Here is a 12,160-nt window from a genome sequence, read left to right on the forward strand (position 1 = left end):
AGTGCTGTGACATTTGTGCGTAATGCACCCATGATGATGACGATTTAGATTCCCTACGGTGATGCTCTTGGATCTATGAGTTTAACTGGGTCCAGGATTAGACAAGCCAAGCTGGACCAGTGCCACCCTGGTACAAATACAAGCACTGGCCACTTTGGGTTTCTGGTTACAAGTGACAATTAGCAGACACAAATGTATGATACGATTAACACTTTTTACCTTTCTGCCTAAAGCCCCTTTTGGAAACGATAATAATGATTCTCAAATTCTGTCCTATAGCTGGGATATCACAGCATCCCGATGAGCAAGTTCAGTGATGGACGCTTTGAATGGGATTAGTAAATTGAGTAGTCAATACATCAAGTTCCCTTATACTGGGAGAACAAGCAAACATCAAAAGACAATTTGGAGCAATGTCAGGTTCAACTGACTACACATGTTAATATATGGGTTCCATATGAAAACAAAATAGTTTGCCAAAATCAAAAGCATGTGCATTCAATAAATGGCTCCTCACCCCATTTTCAAAACCCCTAAGCACAGAGGAAATGCTCTACATTGATGCTTATGGTGTCTTTTTAAAAAGTGTCTGGGTCTTGACTGACCCCATACTACACAGATACATCATGTGCACAAGACCTACTGGTGCTGGGGATGGCCGCACTCAGTTAACTTTGATTTGAGAAGTGTGTGCGCATAGGTCTGTCTTGAGGTATGAGTCGTTAGGCATGGTACAAACTGAGGAAACTCAATTGGGTACAAATGTATTTATTTTTTGCTAAAGTATTGAATGCCAAGCATTGGTTAGTGTCACAACCAAAAACCCAATTGTGTAACAAAACTTGAGAATACCTTTGCATAGACTGGAGAACCTGCAATAAAAATGGCCATCTCTGCAGCAATCCATCAATCAGGTGTTTATGGTAGAGGGGATTAGAAGTCATTCCTTACAAATACATAACAACCTGCCAGAAGTCCTGCACTTAAATCTAATCTGGTTTAATTGCCATGAATGCAGAAAAAACTCCTAATCCAATTTGACAGTGAGTCTACCTGAAGGAAGTCCAGGGGTCTGAAAAGAGAGGCATACTAAAAAAGACCCAGTTGTAGACACCGTTTACAAAAGTACTAAAGGATCTGAATACTGTATACATTTCATACGTGTAATTATGTGGTATTGTGTAGGTTAACAGTTGAATAACAGGGGTAGGGTCAGAATACCTGGCATAGTGTTTCCAGTTTTTCTTCATTTAGAAACACCAAGGGGCCCATTGTCAGTTTTTCCTGCTAATCAATGCCTCAAAATTACAATTCATAATTCCACGACCGCTAACCTCAAATCAAATTGCGATGGTATAGCAAAAAACATTATTCACTTCACTGAATAGATATTGTAATAGTCTATAAAAACTTTATTTGAACATCAGAATGGGTCCTGATGTGACATGTTCTGTACTGTCCCCTTCTGAAAACGCACGTCTTTGACCTGCCAAGGTGGATAAAAAATAAAAAGAATAGTTGTTTATTTAACATTATTATTATTTGAATTTGTTTAACATTTTTAAAGCATACCTTTTGTTTTCTTGTTTACACACTGCTCACTACAGAGTCCATCACTGGGAAACTTGTCATCACAGATGACCACGTCACAATGGACATATACCTTGAGAATTGGTGAAGACGTGTCCATAGAAATAATGTCAATAACTTCACTCATCACCATGTTCTTGTATTGGTCCATTATTAAAAGGGTAGCTCACATCAAACATCAATCTGTACACAATGTCAATTATTGGGTGTGCTCAAGCCTTCGGCGAGAGCACAACCTTTGTTCTCTCACATATATATTTATTTATTTATTATTGTTTATTTTCGCCCCCCTAAGGAACAGTCAATATTTGGACTACATACACAACGGCGGTGTCAAAAGGTTCGTCTTGGTAGCGATTGCGTTGGTTGTATTTTTATTTATGTTCCGTTGCATGGTTTAAGTAGAAATTGCGTTTTTGTGGTGAAAAGTGAAGCTAACGGTGGCTAATTTGCTAGCCACAGTCACTGACGTTACTAACGTCACTAACGTCACGAAAACACACGTGACTACCTGTAGCAGAACATTCGTTTCACATCTGTTAACTTGGGGGACAGCTAGGCTAACTATAGCTTTACTGCAAGGCAGCTGCAGGAACGCCACAAGCAAAGAGGCCAGGGTGATAACTATTTACTCATTTTACTTTGTGATGTGAAACACAATTATGAAATGTAATGTACAATATTAGCTGATATTATTAAGGAAGGGGCCCACATCTACTTTTGGAAACGGTAGTCTACTATTTCACTGAAGCATTAGCATCATGACATTAGCCTCTGTTGCCCGGGCAACACATACTACAGTGGTCTATGATGCATCTGTTTTCAATCTTTAAAATAAACATTCCTCACAAATACATTTTCGTTGTAGGATTTATTATGACATTACATGTAAACGATTTGTGGGTGAAATTATCATTACCTGTGGTTTCAAACCAGTGTAGCTCACTGCAACGCTGTAGCCTACGCGAGACACTACAAAAACATCTACACAACATGTTCGGCACTCCCCTTACTTAAATCAAAAGTCTAACTACTAACCTGAACTTCATTGCCACAGCCTAAACTTTGTCAATCTGTTCATGAAAATAATTAATTTCAGCCTAAACCGTACAACGGAACGTTAAATCCAATTCAACCAACACAATCGCTACCAAGACAAACACAGCAGTAGTCTAGTACTGTACTGTAGTAGTAGAATTTACCGGGGCAGCTTCTCCACACAGGGCTATATCGCATTTTGCGTTGTTACTGACAATGATCGCTACCAGTGAGCTTTTTATGAATGAGCGATTTTCCACTAAATAAATGTCAAGCTTATTTACGTTTTTGGGGGCATATTTTCAGTTAGCAGATGGTACTGTTTGAATCGTGATTCCATCTTCTACTGCCGGTAACGTCGTAGAATAATCTTTAAAGGGGGTTCTTTATTAATGAATGAATGCAATATGAGTAGGCTAAATGCCTGAAAATATCACGAGAAGGGAAAACTTAAAAGGACATTTAAGTCATAGAGATTAGGTCCATTTTTACACCGGTCTGCCAAATTTATTCGTTTTGATTCAGCTATGAGGCTACCTCTTGCAGGGGAAATGAGAAGACATCATATTTAATTCTACACTTCACTCGTATTTTCAGTTGTAAATGAGCAGCACAAAAAATGCTTTTAAATCTATGTAATGTTTATAAATAATAAGTATGCATTTTAATATAAAATATACAGATATATCAGTTGTAAAAATGTCATTCAAAAACGGACCCCTGTGCAACCGACGCAAGCAAGCACACCCTACAATTTCCCCAGAAATTGTACCCTCTCTAGTTTATTAGTAGAATCTATGTTCAAAATGGTCTGTTGTGGCTGCTAACATGGTGCAAGGCAGTTGCTATGCAATGTACATACTAGCAGCCAGCATATTTATTTTCTCATCACTGGCTAGCATTGTATTGATTTAATTACATGGGAATTTGGTTAGCTAGCTATTGCCAGACTGTGACCATTTTATCAAAGCTTCAGTCTGTGATATATGGTTATTAAATATTACAGATAATGGGCTTGGCATGGGCTGAATAACACCCCTTGGCTCTGATATAACCATATACCATGGCCTGTCGCGAGCTACAATTATGCCATTGTAAGACCAAATCAAATTCTGTAAATTACTGACCAGGTAACTTGGGTTGTCCTCATCCATGAAGGAGAACATCTGGACCTCAAATCGCTTGAAATGAGAGGGGTACTGGACTCGAGCATCCGCTGACACAGGGTGGAATACAACCTGGAATGGGTCTTCTGTGTTCTCACAGCTGGCAGGGGAAAGGGGAGTGGGGAGAGGTGGAGGTCAGAGTTTTGACAACAAAAACATTGGGGAATTTGTATTCATCTGTCTGGAATTAAAATAACCCATTAATGATGAGGTTCCATCTGGGCTGGGATTTCCTGTCCTCTTTGAGGGTAGCCCAGCAATACTCCAACTTCAGCACCACCCTAGGATCAGAGTTCATGGGCACCTCCACCTCTACCTCAAAATACAGCGGCTCCCTCAGATTCAACACAAGTGGGAATTCCTCCATCTCTTGGAACAAGTTGTAAGAGATGTCTGAAAAAGGAAAGGTGCCCACTGAGTCAGACTTACAGTAGGTTTTTGTAGACAAGTTTGTCTGAACTAAATAATAATTCAGTACACTTGTACCTTGAGCAAGTCTCATTATGACCCGCAGTTGGCTTCTGGTGGTATGAACATGGGGGTCATTGTTGCGTGGGTTGGTGAGGAAGGCTGCACTGTGTGTTGCATTTACCATATAGTAGCAGAAAACTTTCAACCTACAGACACCAACAGGACAGGAGTTACATGTGTCACAATCCAAACCAATCAACATGATCTACATTGTGTCAAGCACTCACATATATTGTGGCTCTTCCATCTGGACTCCATTTGCTGCAACCGGTTTAGAAGGTAATGAGATTTCATTCTCATACAGCATGACACTGGATATAAACTGCAAAAAAGGAGGGCAAGTTACTGAAAATGACGCAAACGAATCTGCTCATTGCCAAAGACTCCAAGGTCCTACTTTTCTAGTGGTGCCACAGGAGCGTCCAGTGAAAAGAAAACGAGCAATGCGGTCATCGCTGTAGGCTGGTCCACAGGCAGGGTCTTTTAGGGTCAGTTGACTGGGAATCATACTTGGAACAGATTCAATCTTTGCAGCCACTGCAGCAATCGTCCCATTGGCAAAACATTCTATACAAACAAAGGCCAAGTTGGAAAAAAAATCACAAGTATAAAAAGCAGCTGCGTTATATTGAAGGTATACCAGTCAGTGCAGAGAGGAAGCTGCAAGACAAGGAGAAGTGTTGGATGTTCATAGTGACTGGATCTCTCAGAGACACGTGTAGCTTGCTTCGGATGGACAACGACTCAATCACCTGACCAGACAAGAGTTACTCCAGACAGCAAGAAATGTATTATGCAGAACCTCACCGGTTGCAGAATTTCTATGAAACGATCAATCTGCTCAAGTGCACCATACCTCAAATACAGTATCGGGGGCATAGAACGGCACAGTGATAAAGATGTGTGCACCCTCTGTAACAATGCGATACTGCTCAGCAATCTCAGGTGTCAGCAGACGCTGCCCGACTACAATTCTTAAGTTCTGGACTTGATTCCCAGACTTGACAGTGACATGAAAGTTCTCATGATCACAGGTTCCAGTGATATAAGCTGGAACTACAGAAAGAAAGCATTTTAAGGACAAGTCTGTATGATCTACAAAGGAGAATTAAAACATTGCCTCTTAGGTGTATTGGAAGACATTTACCAATTCCCTTCACTGACACTTCTGTAACTGCAGTGTAAGTAAATGAAGAATACTCAGGCAACACCACCAAGCCAAAGACCATGTGAAGAGTGTAGATGACATTCCGAGCATCCATCTATTTAAAATGTAAAAACAATTGTAATGGCATAATTTCACAAATCACCACATCAATCATCATCAAGTAGGCTACATGTCTTCCTTTGCAGTGTAGAGAAACATACCTTATTTAAGACAGCACGGTCAGTGAAGGGCACGGTAAGTGCAATGGACTTTGACCCATTGGGGAAACTGAGTTCTTCAATGTTAAAACCTCGGTCATTACACTCAGCTACAGAAAGGACCCCATCAAGAAATGTGATGTTTATCAGCTCCACATCTTGGAGGAAAGTCCCCAATTCCACCTTGAACACCCCCTCTTCAGGAACAATACCTGAGCAACACAAGAAGCAATATTGTGCGAGATCCTAGCATCAGTCCTGGCTCACCATATGGCAAAATGCAAAACAGAAAGACAAAGACTCACGGTCAACCAATTGTAGAGGGCTGATTATAAAGGGAGTGGTGATTGGGAAGAGGACTTTGTATCTAGTGTCTTTAGGAGGATCATCCTCAGTCCACAGAATCTCAAGCATGGGCTCAATAGAGTATGTGGTGAGGTACTGACCATTTTTGACATGGCTCTGCAATGAACACAGGTTATTTATAGTACAAGTAAGCCAGATGCAGGAATTAAATCAAAACAATATATCCCTAAACGAATAACCCATCATCCACTGACTTTAAAGTAACCTCCAACAGCACCAACTGGAATCTGAAGGATAATATGCATCTTGTTCAGCGACAAGGAGTATCGTCTGGCCATGACTTCACCGGGGCTCAGCCTCATGCCTTCCACCCCTAAGAACACTTCCTTGAGCTGGAAGTTGCAGGAAGATACCAGAGGGTCGATGCGCTGGGGCACAGACCAGGTGATCATATTTGGCGTAAAGGAGACACTTCCTAAAATCAAACACCAAATCAGTTTTAACAAAGAGCTCTAGTTCTTTTTGTTTGTTAATCGAACAGGATAGGGAAGGGACACAAGAATAATTATACCTGGTGTTGGGCAAGCAACAGAAGAATCTATTTGAGTAGACAACAATGTATTCTCCAATATGGTGGAGGTTTTGAGCACAGCCATTGGTACCCCTGCTACCTGTAAAGACATCAAGAAAACTAGACATGGGACCATCAACAAACTTGGGAAGTTTAGAGCATACTAAAGGGCTTACATTCTGGAAGAACATTTCTGGTGCGTTAAGTGGGCTTCGCAGAACAAGTCGTGTGGGAGTGTTGGTTATACCATAACCAGTTCTTTGGACTTGGTCAATCTTCATGACCCTTTGTTCCGGAATCGTGAAGACCACTGTAGTGACGCTATAACCTGAAGCAGTAGCAGTCTGTCGCAAGAAAAATACATTAACCATCTGTCATGTCAGGACAGCCTGTGGTTGGAGTTGTGTGAAACGGCTCATTAGTAACCCTGCCCAGGACATCGAAAGACTAAATGTCCCCTTTAATCTGTATTTTGTGGCCTAGTCATTTAAGTGAAACAATACATTTCCCATACGTCATGCCCCAACATTTAAGAGTGCTACCCATGCACAGTCTGTTCCAGGCAATTATAAATATTCAAAAAACCCACTTGTGACACAGCACCAACATATCTGACAGTAGCAGGCATTGCCTTTGGATTGGCTGCTCTTCGGAAGCGTCCTAGGTTCGTGTAGCTCTTAGCGTTGGACTGTTCTGGCAGGGGGTTGTCGAGGACAGTTCTTCTGACAGAGACCTAGGGATGATGTCACCATGTCCAATTAGTTGCAACCCATTTCAACCCTTAAATTCAAAAGCACGAGCCCGGAGGCTACAGAACCCACAAAAAAAAGAGATATAAGTTGATACCATTTATAGTTTTTTCCTGGATTCACTTACTTCCATGTAGTTGCGATCGCAGAGAATCTCTCGGAATGCCCAAGGAGTGTATGTACAGGTCTTTTCTACTGCGTATGTTTCATCATTGGTAATGTTGTTCCCTTTTAGTCTGAGGTATGTGACTGTGGTAAATGTCTCATCATCCTAAACGCATGACAATAACGTCATAAAATGCTGTGATTCATGTCTACAAAAGATTTGCGTCATCTTCAGCACAAGGCAGCCACCGCAGCACACCCAACTTTACTTTCCTAAATGCAATTGACAATTTATTTAAAAAAATAAAGGAAAATGTATTTATTACTGTGAGTTTGTATACCGAATTTTGGACAAAACAATTTTGAAGGGAGGCAAAGACCATGGCATTTCCCATTGAATCCATTTTTACACTGAATCCACACTTAGAGGCCAGGTTTGGTGTCAAGGCCAGGATATGAGAGGCATCTGAAAGTGAGTCAAGGTGACACTGTAGTAGTAATATCATACATTAAAACAACGACTGGTTTGTATCCAACTAAAACAACCATGACAAGTGTCATATAAATGTCAACTTACTCTTTGCATCAACTTCCAGAGCTTTCCCCTTGAGAGGTCCGATACTCAAGCGAAGCATGTTGCCAAGGCAGACGGAGTCAATATCTGAAAAAGGGATTGCTTAAGATTTTTTGTTTTCACCGTAAACTATGCGAGCCTTGATCAGTCAACACGATTGCCTTACTTGGAGAGCGCTTGCTTTGCACTTGTATGCTCACGACTGTAATCATGAGGAGTAACCTGAAAACATTTGTAATTGTCAACATTGTATACAAAACATAAGGTTGAAAAGTATTTACACAACACCAAGCAACAAACCCTATTCCAAGATTACGGGCCATAGCAGTTGAGCTGAACTTCTTGCCGCTTTTGTGTGATTAGAAGGAAATATTGAATATACTCTGGTCATTTGCAAAGAAATAATCTAGAGAAACCCCTTTTCATCCAGACGTTGTTTTTTATTTAGACATAAGCGAACAGGTGAACTTCATTACCGTTTAATTAGCTGGCTGATCGGGTCCTCCTGGTAGGTTGTCTTTAACGTAATAGGCCCACATTCTTATGAATTTCTATCCATTAAAAGAGCTGTTAAAAATAGTCGGTCTGTTTATAGAGATTCGATTATTTTAGCATAGCTTCTGTCCCAAACTGAATTCAAAATACAGGATGACAATAACCAGTCTTACTGTATACGCCCCCATTGCATGCCCCTCCCTAAGCAATTCACTAAAATGCCTGGAGCGTGGACGGTGGGACAGTAACATTGAGGTTGGAATTGTGGGGCGCGTGCCTTGGTGTCGCGCGCTGTGTCCAATAGTTCGGGTCTATCGCTCATGCTGTGCACAGTGCACTTCGAGCTCATTCAACACCAGACAGTAGGAGACCTCGAGCGCTGCGAAAAGGACTCCAATGTACTTTGACTTCTAAATGATATCAAACATACTTGGTGAGGTTCTTAAATGAATACTGAAGGATCAGGTAGGTGCTCTAAAATGATTTGCTGAGTTGCCGTTCTTTACTTTGCAGCGTTAATTGTTCCTTTTAATTTGTTTGCCCCAAGAACATTCCTGCACTGGTAACAATGGAAATACATTATTACATTTGTGTGTAACAGTCTGCTTGGTATTTTGAATCATTTTAGATACGTAATGTGCGAGTCCAGTTTCAATCTACTGTCAATGTTTTATTTATTCTGCATAGTCCCGGGCCATGATTCGATTCTTGTATTAACAGTCCTATACTTTAGCTAAGTGAGATCGCAGAAAGCTCTTTATATACATAAACAAATCTAAGTCAGACTAAAGCCAATTTTTCGTTGATTTGCTCATTTAAATATCTACAACTGAAGACGAATATATTTATTGTAAATTCAAAAGCAGTTGCATATCTGTGAATGTTATCCAAAAGGATAAATAACAAACGTTGAAAGAAATTTGCTTAAGCCAGTGTCCTTTTTCTCCTCAATAGAACCTTGGTGTCAAGACTAGTTCCCTCAAACTGCTGCACACTCATATTCCCACTACTGTCTTCATATCCATTCAACCTATGGATTTTCAGCAACATGGGGTATGGACAAATCCTCCATCGTTGTGGGAATGAGGAGAACCAGGTCTACCTCAATGTGGGAGGCGTCAGATATGAAGTCAATCAAGAGACAGTGCTCCGCTTTCCTCACACACGCCTGGGCCATCTGCTGCGCTGCCAAAATGAAGAAGCCATCCTGGAACTCTGTGATGACTATAGCCCCATGGACAAGGAGTATTACTTTGACAGAAATCCTAGAGTCTTCCTATGTGTTCTCAACTTCTACCACACAGGACGTATCCATATGATGGAGGAGCTGTGTGTCTTCTCATTCACTCAAGAGATTGAGTACTGGGGCATTCAGGAGCTTCACTTGAGTTCCTGCTGTAGCAATTGGTACCAAGAAAGGAAGGGATACATTGAGGACAGGGACTGGGACATCAGAAGTGATGAGCAACAGGTGCCAAGCTTCGAATCGTCTTTTGAGGAGCTCTCGGCCTTGGATAAGGACATGGCCAAGTTCAAGGGTGCGTGGTGTGCAGAGATCAGGAGTTACGTGTGGCTAAGGCTTGAGGACCCAGGTTATTCATGTGCTTCAAAGGTCATTGCTGTGGCGTCTCTCAGTGTGGTGCTGACTTCCATTGTAGCCATGTGTGTCCATAGTATGCCTGAGTTCCAGCTGGTGGATGAGAATGACAGACCTGTAGAAGACCCTGTTCTGGCGATCCTCGAGGTTGTCTGCATAGTCTGCTTCTCACTTGAGTTTATCATCAGGCTCATCGTAGCCCCTTCTGCCAAAAAGTTTCTAGGGAGTCCCTTAAACATCATCGACGTTGCCTCCATTCTACCGTTCTACGCCACATTAGCATTGGAGACTGTGGACGAGGAAAACGCAGAGGAGAATGAGGACCTGGAGAACATGGGTAAGGTGGTCCAGGTTCTACGACTGATGAGGGTCTTCAGGATCTTGAAGCTGGCCCGACACTCTGTTGGCCTGCGGGCACTGGGTGCCACAGTCCGCCACAGCTACAACGAGGTGGGACTGCTTCTGCTCTTCCTCTCAGTGGGTATCTCCATCTTCTCTGTGCTTATCTATTCCGCTGAGAAGGAAGAGGAGGGCACCGAACTAGGCACCATCCCCGTCGGCTGGTGGTGGGCCACCATTACCATGACCACTGTGGGCTATGGTGACACCTGCCCTGTAACGTTGCTGGGGAAGCTGGTAGCCACTCTTTGTATCATCTGTGGTCTTTTGGTTGTTGCCCTGCCCATTAGCATCATCTTTAACAAGTTCTCCAAATACTACCAGAGGAACAAAGCCATAGATGAGGGCCGATGCCTGAGTAAGCCTGAGAGACAGGACCCAGACCTCCCATATTACAACATAAGAGACCTGTATGCCAACAGCTTCTACCCTTTTATGGGAGGTATCTCCTTCGGGAACAGTGAGAGCAGTGCTGGAGATGGAACGGATGCCTTTAGTCTTCAAGACATAGAGGAGGTGTGTGGCACTGACACTTAAAATAGGGCAGCAAAATGAGTCTTGTGACTGTTAACATCATCTGTCTTTACTCGTTTAGAAGCTCACCACACTGGGAAGTACAGTCCAGTTCTCTTCCATCATTACCTCTCTTTCTGTCTTCCTTTCAAAACCTGTTGAAGATGTGTGCCTGTGGAATTTAGTACTCACCAAAATAACTAAGATATAGAAAGTGAGGGACATTCTCACATTTTTGCTAAGAGGTTTCTGCTCATGCTAATGTATCTGGTGCATGTATGGTTTTGAAGTATTTAAGGGTTCTGAGTTAAGGGTGAGATATACAACATCGAAAAACAGAAACTATATATTATTGTACATAAGGGATGTAATGTATTATATAGAATTGGTATATATAGGTTTATTGCTTTGGGATTGCAGCTAGATGAACAAGCAGCCAACTGCTCCTTAGCTCTGAAATGCAGGCTATAATGATTAGAGACATTGTCTTATACATTTATGTTGGCATGCTAGCTCCCATGGTTATGCTGTGTGGACATACTAATAAAATAAACCCTGTTCGATAAGCCAGATGATTTATGTATTGGTTGTAACATAGTCTGAGCCTTTAGTCTCAATCATTTATTTTAACTGTGAAGCAAGTCATATTGTACAGAAGGATTTTCCTCTATATGTTGCCTGGAGATAGACATGTACAGTATCAGATCAACTTTTTCTACAGGTGTTCCAGCTATGGCCAACATCTTTCAAAATATATATATAATTTGTGTAATTATAACTGCAGGAAACCAATTAAAGGAGCCAAAACTGCAAGGTCAAATAAAGGATATTTAGAATCCTAAAATAGGAAAGTGTTCCATTCTGTAGTTTCCTCTGCAATTGAGGCTAATATTGATTTGCAGTCATCTTTCATCATCTTTGAATGGAGGAGCTGCTGTCCTTGCTGACAGGAATGTGGGAAAATTGTCCAAAGCTGTGGGTCTAAAGATGATGCATTTTGCTTAAACAGCCAAGGACAAAATCAGTAGAAATTAGATCTAGTGAGAAAGTAGGCTATTACTCTTTGCTTCTTCATTAGCACTGTGACATTCGTATGGATCTCTCAACATGGGGGGTCACCACAATGCGTAATCTACATTTCTGTTTTGCTGATGTCAGATCAGGCACCCTATACATAGAATCAAAGCAAATATTTGCGGCAAACGCCATTGATTTCCCCTC

The 12,160-nt window shown here is 41.5% G+C and overlaps 2 protein-coding genes across 4 annotated transcripts; one reads left to right on the forward strand and one right to left on the reverse strand.

Annotated features, from left to right (window-relative positions):
• Positions 1 to 752: 752 nt before the first annotated feature.
• On the reverse strand, positions 753 to 8,389 carry LOC134025304 (uncharacterized). Of its 2 annotated transcripts, XR_009931000.1 has the most exons (22): positions 8,236 to 8,389; positions 8,102 to 8,157; positions 7,939 to 8,022; positions 7,703 to 7,827; positions 7,384 to 7,527; positions 7,139 to 7,240; positions 6,684 to 6,851; positions 6,508 to 6,607; positions 6,191 to 6,411; positions 5,936 to 6,092; positions 5,634 to 5,842; positions 5,413 to 5,527; positions 5,122 to 5,321; positions 4,906 to 5,017; positions 4,663 to 4,832; positions 4,493 to 4,587; positions 4,281 to 4,411; positions 3,992 to 4,187; positions 3,756 to 3,894; positions 1,573 to 1,663; positions 1,222 to 1,486; positions 753 to 1,072 (listed from the first exon to the last, which is right to left on the reverse strand). XR_009931000.1 is itself a non-coding variant. In XM_062468244.1 (21 exons), the coding sequence occupies exons 1-21, from the start codon at positions 8,256 to 8,258 to the stop codon at positions 1,413 to 1,415; spliced, it is 2,712 nt and encodes a 903-aa protein (XP_062324228.1). In that variant the 5' UTR covers positions 8,259 to 8,389; the 3' UTR covers positions 753 to 1,412. The 2 variants fall into 2 exon arrangements, 1 of the variants encoding a protein (XP_062324228.1); XM_062468244.1 differs by having other exon boundaries at positions 753 to 1,486.
• Positions 8,390 to 8,479: 90 nt separating this feature from the next.
• On the forward strand, positions 8,480 to 11,749 carry LOC134025305 (potassium voltage-gated channel subfamily S member 3-like). Of its 2 annotated transcripts, none has more exons than XM_062468246.1 (2): positions 8,480 to 8,863; positions 9,385 to 11,749. In XM_062468246.1, the coding sequence occupies exon 2, from the start codon at positions 9,479 to 9,481 to the stop codon at positions 10,961 to 10,963; it is 1,485 nt and encodes a 494-aa protein (XP_062324230.1). In that variant the 5' UTR covers positions 8,480 to 8,863; positions 9,385 to 9,478; the 3' UTR covers positions 10,964 to 11,749. The 2 variants fall into 2 exon arrangements, with proteins under 2 accessions (XP_062324230.1, XP_062324229.1); XM_062468245.1 differs by having other exon boundaries at positions 8,480 to 8,895; positions 9,385 to 11,748.
• The last annotated feature ends 411 nt before the right edge of the window (positions 11,750 to 12,160 follow it).

Source organism: Osmerus eperlanus, chromosome 8 (genome assembly GCF_963692335.1).
Source record: "Osmerus eperlanus chromosome 8, fOsmEpe2.1, whole genome shotgun sequence".
Classification (NCBI taxonomy): domain Eukaryota; kingdom Metazoa; phylum Chordata; class Actinopteri; order Osmeriformes; family Osmeridae; genus Osmerus; species Osmerus eperlanus.